General features: G+C 42.6%; 1 protein-coding gene across 1 annotated transcript in view; it reads left to right on the top strand.

Annotated features, from left to right (window-relative positions):
- ADCY3 (adenylate cyclase 3) overlaps window positions 1-12,256 on the top strand; it is a 222,729-nt gene that overhangs the window by 151,200 nt on the left and 59,273 nt on the right. The window contains exons 4-5 of the mRNA XM_082249900.1: window positions 1,904-2,015; window positions 9,213-9,340. Of these exons, the coding sequence (XP_082106026.1) occupies window positions 1,904-2,015; window positions 9,213-9,340 (240 nt within the window). The remainder of the gene's footprint in view (window positions 1-1,903; window positions 2,016-9,212; window positions 9,341-12,256) is intronic.

The raw sequence follows: 12,256 nt of genomic DNA on the forward strand, positions 1-12,256 counted from the left end.
CTGACCCCTGTACTATGTACGTTACATACTTCTGACCCCTGTACTATGTACATTGCATACTTCTGACTCTGCACTATGTATGTTACATATGTCTGACCCCTGCACTTTGTAGGTTACATACTTTTAACCCCTGTACTATGTACGATACATACTTCTGACCCGTGGACTCTGTACATTGCATACCTCTGACCCATGGACTATGTACGTTACATGCTTCTGACCCCTGCACTATGTACGTTATATACTTCTGACCCTGCACTATGTGCGATACATACTTCTGACCCATGCACTATGTACGTTACATACTTCTGATCTCTGTACTATGTACTATACATACTTCTGACCCCTGTTCTATACATACTTCTGACCCCTGTACTATGTACTATACATACTTCTGACCCCTGCACTATGTAGGTTACATACTTCTGACCCCTGTACTATGTACGTTACATAAGTCTGACCCATGCACTATGAAAGTTACATACTTCTGACCCCTGCACTATGTATGTTACATACTTCTGACCCCTGCACTATGAAAGTTACATACTTCTAACCCTGCACTATGTACGTTACATACTTCTGACCCCTGTACTATGTACGTTACATACTTCTGACCCCTGTACTATGTACATTGCATACTTCTGACTCTGCACTATGTATGTTACATATGTCTGACCCCTGCACTTTGTAGGTTACATACTTTTAACCCCTGTACTATGTATGTTACATACTTCTGACCCCTGTACTTTGTACGTTACATACATTTGACCCCTGAACTATGTACCTTACATACTTCTGACCCCTGTACTTTGTACGTTACATACATCTGACCCCTGAACTATGTACGTTACATGCTTCTGACTCCTGCACTATGTACGTTACATACTTCTGACTCTGCACTATGTGCGATACATACTTCTGACCCATGCACTATGTACGTTACATACTTCTGATCTCTGTACTATGTACTATACATACTTCTGACCCCTGTTCTATACATACTTCTGACCCCTGTACTATGTACTATACATACTTCTGACCCCTGCACTATGTAGGTTACATACTTCTGACCCCTGTACTATGTACGTTACATAAGTCTGACCCATGCACTATGAAAGTTACATACTTCTGACCCCTGCACTATGTATGTTACATACTTCTGACCCCTGCACTATGAAAGTTTCATACTTCTAACCCTGCACTATGTACGTTACATACTTCTGACCCCTGTACTATGTACGTTACATACTTCTGACCCCTGTACTATGTACATTACATACTTCTGACTCTGCACTATGTATGTTACATATGTCTGACCCCTGCACTTTGTAGGTTACATACTTTTAACCCCTGTACTATGTATGTTACATACTTCTGACCCCTGTACTTTGTACGTTACATACATTTGACCCCTGAACTATGTACCTTACATACTTCTGACCCCGACACTTTGTAGGTTACATACTTCTGACCCCTTCACTATGTACATTACATACTTCTGACCCCTGCACTATGTACGTTACATACTTCTGACCCCCAACACTTTGTAGGTTACATACTTCTGACCCCAGCACTTTGTAGGTTAGTGCAGGGCTAGGAGCATGCCCTTGTGCACACCCAAAGAATTATGTTATTTATATAAGAATCCAGAAGATGTAGGCCAAAAGGGTTAAGCAGGTTTCAGCTCTGATTTTTAAATGACCAGAGCCAATGAGGTTTCCTTTCATAGAACCCCAGGAACAGCAGGAGCAAAAAAAAAAAATAAAAAAATGCAACAAGACTGTAGCCCTCATCAGCACTAATTTAATGTTGATTCTGTTTGGCAACCAATATTTAATGTCTATGCCTTCTATGTCTTCCCCAACAAGAGATAACCTGTGTCCTTATCTCTGTCTCCCCGCAGCATACTCTTTGCAGACATCGTGGGCTTCACTCAGCTGTCCTCATACTGCAGCGCCCAGGAGCTGGTTAAACTGTTAAATGAGCTTTTTGCCCGCTTTGACAAGCTTGCAGCGGTAAGTAAACGCGTAATCCATGTGGCTTTACTTGCCTCTAAAGCCCCGTACACACGATCAGATTATCGAACGATCTGTCGTCCGTTTTTTGTGGCATGCTAGTCTGATGTGGAAAGTGAAGAGGTTGTTTTCATACGAATTTTCCCGTACGACAGAATTCTACTTCAGAAGTGATGTCATGTGTTGGATTGCTTTGTATGTGTTCTTTCGTCTCTGGGCATGCCTAGTCTTGCTCTTAAGATTTTTTTCCGTCAAACTGTACTAATGAGACGAAAATCGGACGTTGTGTTGACGAACGATAAAAATTTTATAGCCTGCACATCAGGATTATTTTGGCCGAAAAGTCGGAGTCGGCTGTGGAAAATACCATACTAACAATCCGAAAAATCGTCAGATCGGTCGTCGGACGAAATTTCCCTTCTGATTTTCTTATCGTGTGTACGGGCCTTAAATAAGTGACGTAATCTTTGCAGTCAAGGAAAATGCTTCATATCAAATAAAAAAGGAAAGGATCTGGTTTGCATACGAAGTAAAAGTTCCTAAACTATGTCCATTACATACGAAGAAAAAGTTCCTAAACTATGTACATTACACACAAAGAAAAAGTTCCTAAACTATGTACATTACACACGAAGAAAAAGTTCCTAAACTATGTACATTACACACAAAGAAAAAGTTCCTAAACTATGTACATTACACACAAAGAAAAAGTTCCTAAACTATGTACATTACACACAAAGAAAAAGTTCCTAAACTATGTACATTACACACGAAGAAAAAGTTCCTAAACTATGTCCATTACACACAAAGAAAAAGTTCCTAAACTATGTACATTACACACGAAGAAAAAGTTCCTAAACTATGTACATTACACACAAAGAAAAAGTTCCTAAACTATGTACATTACACACGAAGAAAAAGTTCCTAAACTATGTACATTACATACAAAGAAAAAGTTCCTAAACTATGTCCATTACACACAAAGAAAAAGTTCCTAAACTATGTCCATTACACACAAAGAAAAAGTTCCTAAACTATGTACATTACATACGAAGAAAAAGTTCCTAAACTATGTCTATTATACACAAAGAAAAAGTTCCTAAACTATGTCCATTACACACAAAGAAAAAGTTCCTAAACTATGTCCATTACACACAAAGAAAAAGTTCCTAAACTATGTCCATTACACACAAAGAAAAAGTTCCTAAACTATGTACATTACACACGAAGAAAAAGTTCCTAAACTATGTCCATTACATGCAAAGAAAAAGTTCCTAAACTATGCACAATACATACAAAGAAAAAGTTCCTAAACTATGTCCATTACACACGAAGAAAAAGTTCCTAAACTATGTCCATTACACACGAAGAAAAAGTTCCTAAACTATGTCCATTACACACGAAGAAAAAGTTCCTAAACTATGTACATTACACACGAAGAAAAAGTTCCTAAACTATGTACATTACACACAAAGAAAAAGTTCCTAAACTATGTTCATTACATACGAAGAAAAAGTTCCTAAACTATGTAAATTACATACGAAGAAAAAGTTCCTAAACTATGTCCATTACATACGAAGAAAAAGTTCCTAAACTATGTAAATTACATACGAAGAAAAAGTTCCTAAACTATGTACATTACACACGAAGAAAAAGTTCCTAAACTATGTCCATTACATACGAAGAAAAAGTTCCTAAACTATGTCCATTACATACGAAGAAAAAGTTCCTAAACTATGTAAATTACATACGAAGAAAAAGTTTCTAAACTATGTCCATTACATGCGAAGAAAAAGTTCCTAAACTATGTAAATTACATACGAAGAAAAAGTTCCTAAACTATGTCCATTACATGCGAAGAAAAAGTTCCTAAACTATGTAAATTACATACGAAGAAAAAGTTCCTAAACTATGTACATTACACACGAAGAAAAAGTTCCTAAACTATGTCCATTACATGTGAAGAAAAAGTTCCTAAACTATGTCCATTACATACGAAGAAAAAGTTCCTAAACTATGTCCATTACATGCGAAGAAAAAGTTCCTAAACTATGTCCATTACACACGAAGAAAAAGTTACAATGTATCGCTTTACCCACTTCAGCTCCGGAAGGTTTTACCCCCTTAAAGCGGATTTCCAGCCGTTTTTATGGATATTAAAAGTCAGCAGCTACAAAAAGGGTATCTGCTGACTTTTAATAAACACACTCACCTGTCCCATGGTCCAGCGATGCGGCCGTCCAAAGCCTTACTCCTCTCTCTCTCTCCTCTCAGCGGCGCCAGCATCTTTAGTGTGGGCACCCGGATGTGACAGCTTCACTGCTCATCATGAATGGCCAGGCAATTTTCTGGGACCTCTGACGTGTCCCAGAAGATTGCAGGGAGGGAGGGGGAGAGGAGACCTTTCACTCGAGCCGCCTAGGCGGCCTGAGCAGAAGTGGGAGCGGGTACCTGTCAAATCTAGGTACCCGCTCCCCCCCCAAAAAAAATGTGACATATCAGGGGGTCAAGAGTATTTAAAGCGGAAGTTCCACTTTTGGGTAGAATTCTGCTTTATTGACCAGGCCATTTTTTGCAATACAGCACTGCGTTACTTTAACTGACAATTGCGCGGTCGTGCGACGCTGTACCAAAAAAAAAAAATGTATGTCTTTTTTTTCCCACAAATAGAGTTTTCTTTTGGTGGTATTTGATCACCTCTGCGTTTTTTATTTTTAGCTCTATAAACAAAAAAAGACCAACAATTTTGGAAAAAAAACAATAATTTTTACTTTCTGCTATAAAACATTCCAAATAAAAAATGTAAAAAATCAATTTTTTTCATCAATTTAGGTCAATATGTATTCTGCTTTATATTTTTGGTAAAAAAAAAAAAATCCTAATAAGTGTATATTGATTGGTTTGCCCAAAATGTTTAGCGTCTACAAACTATGGGATAGATTTATGTCCTTTTTTTTTTTTTTTTTATTAGTAATGGCAATGATCAACGATTTTTAGCGGGACTGCGACATTGCGGCGGATATATCTGACATAAATTAACACTTTTTGGGGACCAGTGACACCAATACAGTGATCAGTGCTAAAAAAAAATGCACTGTTACTATATAAATGATAGTGGTAGGGAAGGAGTTAACACCAGGGATGATCAAGGGGTTAAGTGTGCTCCTAGGGAGTGCTTTCTAACTGTGTGGGGGATGTACTAGAGGAAAAGAGAGATCTAAAAACAAGATCTCACTCTTCCTCTGTGACAGAATGGCCGTCTGCCTTGTTTACATAGGCAGACGTCCGTTCTGTCATTCTCCTGTGCGATCGCGGGTGGCCAGCGGCCATCGTGGCCGCCGGACCCGCTGATTGGCTCCCGCTGTGTCTAATCACAGTGGGAGCGGCGAGTGCGCGCCCCCAATAACCCCTGCACAAAATCACGTACTTATACGTGATTTTGAGCTGCCGGGCCTCCCTGCCGCAGTATACAGTATATGCGGTGGGCAACACGGAAGTGGTTAACAGGTAGCGCTGTGATGCAAGCAAAATTCAAAAATAAAATCCAAAAAATAAAAATAAGTCCATATGATGCAAAACACCCAGTGTTGTTCTTCGTGCTAATAATTCAATGTGCCTCTGCTCTGTAACATATAATAGGTGTAATCCTCCTTTTTATAAATCTCCATTTCTAAACACCACCTCGCACGCAGTTAGTGATCCCTCTTCCTTTAGATGAAAAGCTCACCAACTCCAAATGCCTTCCATTCCCATGGTTGGCAAGACAGCTTTTTGGGTGAAATCATCACCTCAAGGGCAGCTGTCAGAATAATCACTCCACACAGTGTAAGATGTCAGATATCATGTGTAAAAAAGGGGGAAACTTCCTGTGACGAAATCTGAAGTGACGAAACGCGTCGGGACATGGCTACACGGCGACCAGAGGAGACATCGGGATGTACATTGATAGCATCCATCGGAGGTGAGATAAGAAGGAAACAACATTTTATGTGATTTATATCATGAACGCCTAAACTGTTTTTAAACAATGTAAGCAGCTCTTTTATCTTTTTAAATAAATTGTGGTGGTTTGGTTACTATGCCATTTTTTTAAAATTTCAGAGCAGTGGCACATTAAATTATTAGCATGAAGAACAGCACTGGGTGTTTTACATCATATGGACTTATTTTTATTTTTTGGATTTTACTTTTGAATTTTGCTTGCATTATCACAGTGCTACAGTACCTGTTAAAGTGATACACTGTAACTTATTCTTCATTTGTATTTATATATTTATGGTGGCAGCAGTGAAATTTACTAGCACAGATAGTGATACAATGATACAATTTTGTTTGATACGATTTTATTTTGTCTAGTAGTTTTAAAGCGCAGAGTTTTTTGATTTTATACTTTTGTTTTTCATCACTCACTATGTACATTACACGCACCTGACACCCATACCCAGTACATCACACACCTGACCCCTGCACAATGTACATTACATAACCCTGCATTAGCCACTCCTGACCCCCACAATCTGTACATTACACACTTGACCCCTGCACTGTGTATGTTACCAAACCCTGACCCCTGCACCATGTATGTTACCCTACCCTGACCCCTGCACATGTACATACACCTGACCCCTACATTAGCCACTCCTGACCCCCACAATCTGTACATTACACTGTTACCCAACCCTCACCCCTGCACTATCTATGATACCCACCCCTGACCCCTATACTATGTATGTTACCCAACCTTGACTCCTGCACTATATACGTTACTCAACCCTGACCCCTGCACTATATACATTACACACTTACCCCTGCATTAGCCACTCCTTACCCCTGTAATCTGTACATTACATACCTGACCCCCTGCAGTGTGTATGTTACCAAACCCTGACCCCAGCACTACGTACGTTAATACATACACCTGACCCCTGCATTAGCCACTCCTAACCCCCACAATCTGTAGATTACATACATATAACCCCTGCATTAGCCACTCCTGACCCCCACAATCTGTACATTACCCACCTGACCCATACACTGTGTGTGTTACCCAACCCTGACCCCTGCCACTATGTACAATACCCAACTCTAACCTCTGCACTATGCACCTTACCCAACCCTGACCCGAGCACTATGTACATTACCCAACCCTGACTCCAGCACTATGTATGTTACCCAACCCTGGCTCCTGTACTATGTACGTTACCCAACCCTGACCCCTGCACTATGTACGTTATCCAACCCTGACCCGAGCACTATGTACATTACCCAACCCTGGCTCCTGTACTATGTACGTTACCCAACCCTGACCCCTGCACTATGAATGTTACCCAACCCTGACCCGAGCACTATGAATGTTACCCAACCCTGACCCCTGCACTATGAATGTTACCCAACCCTGACCCGAGCACTTTGTACGATACCCAACCCTGGCTCCTGTACTATGTACGATACCCAACCCTGACCCCTGCACTATGTACGTTACCCAACCCTGACCCAAGCACTATGTACGTTACCCAATCCTGACCCCAGCACTATGTACGTTACTCAACCCTGGCTCCTGTACTATGTATGTTACCCAACCCTGGCCCCTCCACTATGTACAATGCCCACCCCAACCCCAGCACTATGTATGATACCCATCCCTGACCCCTTGCACTATGTACATTACCCAACCCTGACCCCTGCACCATGTACATTACATACACCTGGTCCCCACAATCTGTGCATTACACACCTGACCCCTGCAGTATGTATGTTACCAAACCCTGACCCCTGCACTATGTATGTTACCCAACCCTGACCCCTGCACTATGTATGTTACCAAACCCTGACCCCTGCACTATGTATGTTACCCAACCCTGACCCCTGCACCATGTACAATACATACACCTGAACCCTGTATTAGCCACTCCTGACCCCCAAAATCTGTACATTGCACACCTGACTCATACACTGTGTATGTTACCCAACCCTGACCCCAGCACTATGTACATTACCCAACCCTGACCCTGGCACTATGTATGTTACCCAACCCTGACCCCTGCACTATGTAGGTTACATACTTCTGACTCCTGCGCAAAGTACAATACCCAACCCTAACCCCAACCCCAGCACTATGTCTGTTATTCAACTATGACCCCTGCACTATGCCTGTTACCCAACCCTGACTCTATCCACTGTGTACGTTACCAAACCCTGACCCCATGTAATGTGGATCTTACCCTACACTGGCCCCTTCACTATGTACATTGCATACACCTGACTCCTGTGCAATATACATTACTCATCTCTGACCCTGCACTATGTACATTACATACTTCCTACCCCAGCACTATGTAGAGTACGATAGCCAAACCTGATCCCTGCACTGAAGATTAACATTCTTGGTGGGCAGTGTTTTTTCTTTCCTTTTCGTCAGTTGGGGGGTAGGCCAAAACCTGGCTCTTCGTACCATTAGAAGTCAGGTGTCTGTTTTGTATGTCCTTTTTCTGGGTTCCTCTTTCTAGTAATTTACTTATTCTTTTTTTTTTTTTCCAACAGTAATTTACTTATTCTTACAATTAAACTAAGGATTTCACACATTGCTCCCCCGTTAGATATCCCCTTCAACTGTGGGACTATAATCCTATATTGTAGGCACAATAAAGAACTCTATCCCAACCTAATCAGGAATTTGCATTGGCATTTCCAAGAAAGGTTTCCGGAGTTGTCACCATTGTCCGGTAGGGAGCCCCATTTGATTTAAAGACAAGCTAGTTTTACGACCAAGGACCTCCTTTTTACCCAAACCGGTCTCTGCTTTTCACCCTAATGATGATATTGTGTGGCCTTGCCAGTGCCGGGACAGATGCACCCTGAGGATGCCTATATGTGGTGAAGGCCGTTAGGGTTTCCCTTATGGCCACTGCTTCTTTTGGAGAGGCAGATTCCCTGTTCGTTGTTCCAGAAGGTCCTAAAGTAGGTTCTCTATCTTCCATATCCACTATTTCTAATTGGATTTGCCAGGTTATGGTGCAGGTGACCAGGCAGACCATACTCACCTGACCTACCTCCCATCTCTTGAGCCTCAGAACTCCATAGGTGGATCTTGTCATTTCTCATCTCTGGTTGGGTCCTCTTGTGCACACAGTCACACGTACGTAGTAATATTCTCACACCTACTAGAACAGTAATATCAGGTCTTGTTTTGTCTTGTAGAAATATCACCAGTTGAGGATTAAGATCCTAGGTGACTGTTATTACTGCATCTGTGGCCTCCCTGATTACAGAGAAGATCACGCCTACTGCTCCATCATGATGGGTCTGGCCATGGTAGACGCCATATCGTAAGTACTCTAACATTTTATAAGCTGTAAACCCAAAAACAAAAGTGTAATACATTGCAGCTTACCAGTGTTTAAACCTGGTGATCCTGCCAATAACACACTCCCTGTCCTGCAGGTGACAACGATTACCCAATGTACTGTAGCTATGAAGGAGCGGCGTTGTCACTATTGGACAGAAAGTGTGTTAGGACTACAGAACACTGCATCCTCTCCTCATCTTCATAACATGGGGAGGGGGGTGTTCTGTAGTCAACAGAAAGAAGTGGGAACTAAACTAACTTGTTAAATTCCTTGCTATTTGCCTTTGCTGCACTGTTGTCAGCTTACTAGATTTCTGACAGGATCAGCAGGTAATAAGCGGACAGGGGATGTAATCTTTCTCTACACAATCCAAAACTAAATAAAAGTTTTGGCTTTAGATATATTTTAGGTTTTTTAAGTTTTAAACTCTTGTTTTTAAACCCTTTTTTTCCACTATCTACTGTTTATATGTTAATTGTTGTGCAAATAAACATTTCAAACGTGACAAAGGATTTCCAAACCACTTTGGGTTAGCTCAGGGGTCTTCAAACTATGGCCTGCGGGTCACATCTGGCCCGCTACAAGATTTTATTCCACCCGCAGCATCTGTACATTTGAATACCCTGGCTGGCAGTATTCTGTGCATTGAAATTTGGAGTCTGGCATATCCACTGGCAGCCAGCCAGCCATGACCCTCTGCCAGCCCCCCTGATGGGCATTCCTGGATGTAAGGGAGGACTCTGATGGACACTCCTGGATGTAAGGTTGGACTCTGATGAGCACTCCTGATGTAAGGGGGGACTATGCTGGGCACTCCTGGATGTAAGGGGGGACTCTGCTGGGCACTCCTGGATGTAAGAGAGGACTCTACTGGCCACTCCTGGATGTAAGGTGGACTCTGATGGGCAATTCTGAATGTTAGGGGGATAGGGGACTCTGATGGGCACTCCTGAATGTAGGAAAGGATTCTGATGGGCAATCAAGTGAGAACTGTGATGGGCATTCCTGGATCAAAGAGGGGGCTCTGATGGGCACACTGGATTTAAGGGGAGACACTGATGGTTACTCCTGGATGTAAGATTGACTCTGATGGGCACTCCTGGATGTAAGGAGGGACTCTGTTGGTGGGCATTCCTGGATGTAAAGGGCGACTCTGATGGGTACTCCTGGATGTAAGGGTGGACTCTTCTGGGCTCTCCTTAAAGTAATGGAGGACTCTACTAGGCACTCATGGATGTAAGGGGGACTCTGATGGGCACTCCTGGATGTAAGGGGGGACTCTGATGGGCACTCCTGGATGTAAAGGTGTACTCTGATGGGTACCTCTGGAAGTAAGGGGGGACTCTGATGGCCACTCCTGGATGTAAGGGAGGACTCTGCTGGGCACTCCTGGATGTCAGGGGGATGGGAGACTCTTATGGGAAGTCCTGAATGTAAGGGGGACTCCTATGGGCACCCATGGATGTAAAGGGAGACTCTAATGGTCACTCCTGGGGTAATGGAGGACTCTGATGGGCACTCCTGAATGTAAGGGGGGACTGTGATGGGCACTCCTGGATGTAAGGGAGGACTCTGATGGGCAGTCTGGGATGTAATTGAGGACTCTGATAGGAATTCCTGGATGTTAGGGGGACTCTGATAGGGACTCCTGAATGGAAGGGGGGTTCTGATGGCTACTCTGGGATGTAAGGGAGGACTCTGATTGGAACTCCTGAATGGAAGGGGGGTCTCTTTACTGTTAACAGTTTTCTGTTTTTCTTCTGGCCTGCGAATATTTGTAAATTTGAAAATGTGGCCCTCATGCCTCAAAGTTTGGAGGCCATTGGGATATCCAAAGAGACAGCAGAGCAGCTTGCTTTGCAGCTCCCTTTGTCTGATTGGAAAATTCCAAATGAGCTATCTTATAAGGGAGCCATTCCACTGATGACTCATTGGAGTCCTGTACACAACGGGCTGAGGATGTGAAAAGGTGACCTAAGCTCCATCCTCCTACTGAACTACATAATAATAATATTGAGATATTTCATATTTACTTGTAAGAAAAAAAACTGTATAAAAGATACAGTTCTGTAGTCATTAATACAGCCTACCTCCAGGAGGAAGACTTGCTGATAGGAGGAGAGAGCTGAGTGACAGAGAGATTAATTCCTCACTGTTCTTCTCCTTTCGCTATCCTTTCATGCGCGGTGGGAGGGATAAGACCTGTAAATAGGGTTGCATTGATACCGTTTTTTTTATCGCTGAGTATGAGTACCGATACTTTCCGTCAAGTACTCGCCGATACAGAGTCTCCATACTTTGCGGTGCGATTTGCGTCAATATAAGAGGCTCAAATCGCACTGAAAATAATCAAATGCGATTTGAACAGGATTGCAGTGTGATTCCTGTCTGAATCGCATGCGATTTCCCCCACCGCTCCTGTGTGTGTAAAGAAAGGGATTAGTATTAGGCTTAGTGTGTATAGAAAGCGCCACCTAGTGGGCAGTTTAAAAAATAATAGAACCCACAGTACATATGTGGCCACATGCAAAATAATCTACATAGGTGTCCCGGTCCGCCGATGATAGCAAATCAAATCAGGGCTGCTGGAAGTGCTCACAGGGCTGGGGGAGGAGTTCCGGGACCCCATGGGAATAGGGCGGAAGTGATGTCAGCTTAGGTGGGGGGGGCCACCTCTACATCTCCTCCAGCGGCCCTGGTTTGCTATCATCGGCGGACCGGGACACCTATGTAGAATATTTTTCATGTGGTCACATATGTACTGTGAGTTCTAACTTAACTATGATATTACATACTTCTGACTCCTGCGCTATGCACATTACATACTTCTGACCCCTGCACTATGTACGTTACATACCTCTGATCCCTGCACTATGTAAGTTACATACTTCTGAC

This window comes from Pelophylax lessonae (assembly GCF_965119305.1).
Source record: "Pelophylax lessonae genome assembly, chromosome: 3".
Classification (NCBI taxonomy): Eukaryota; Metazoa; Chordata; class Amphibia; order Anura; family Ranidae; genus Pelophylax; species Pelophylax lessonae.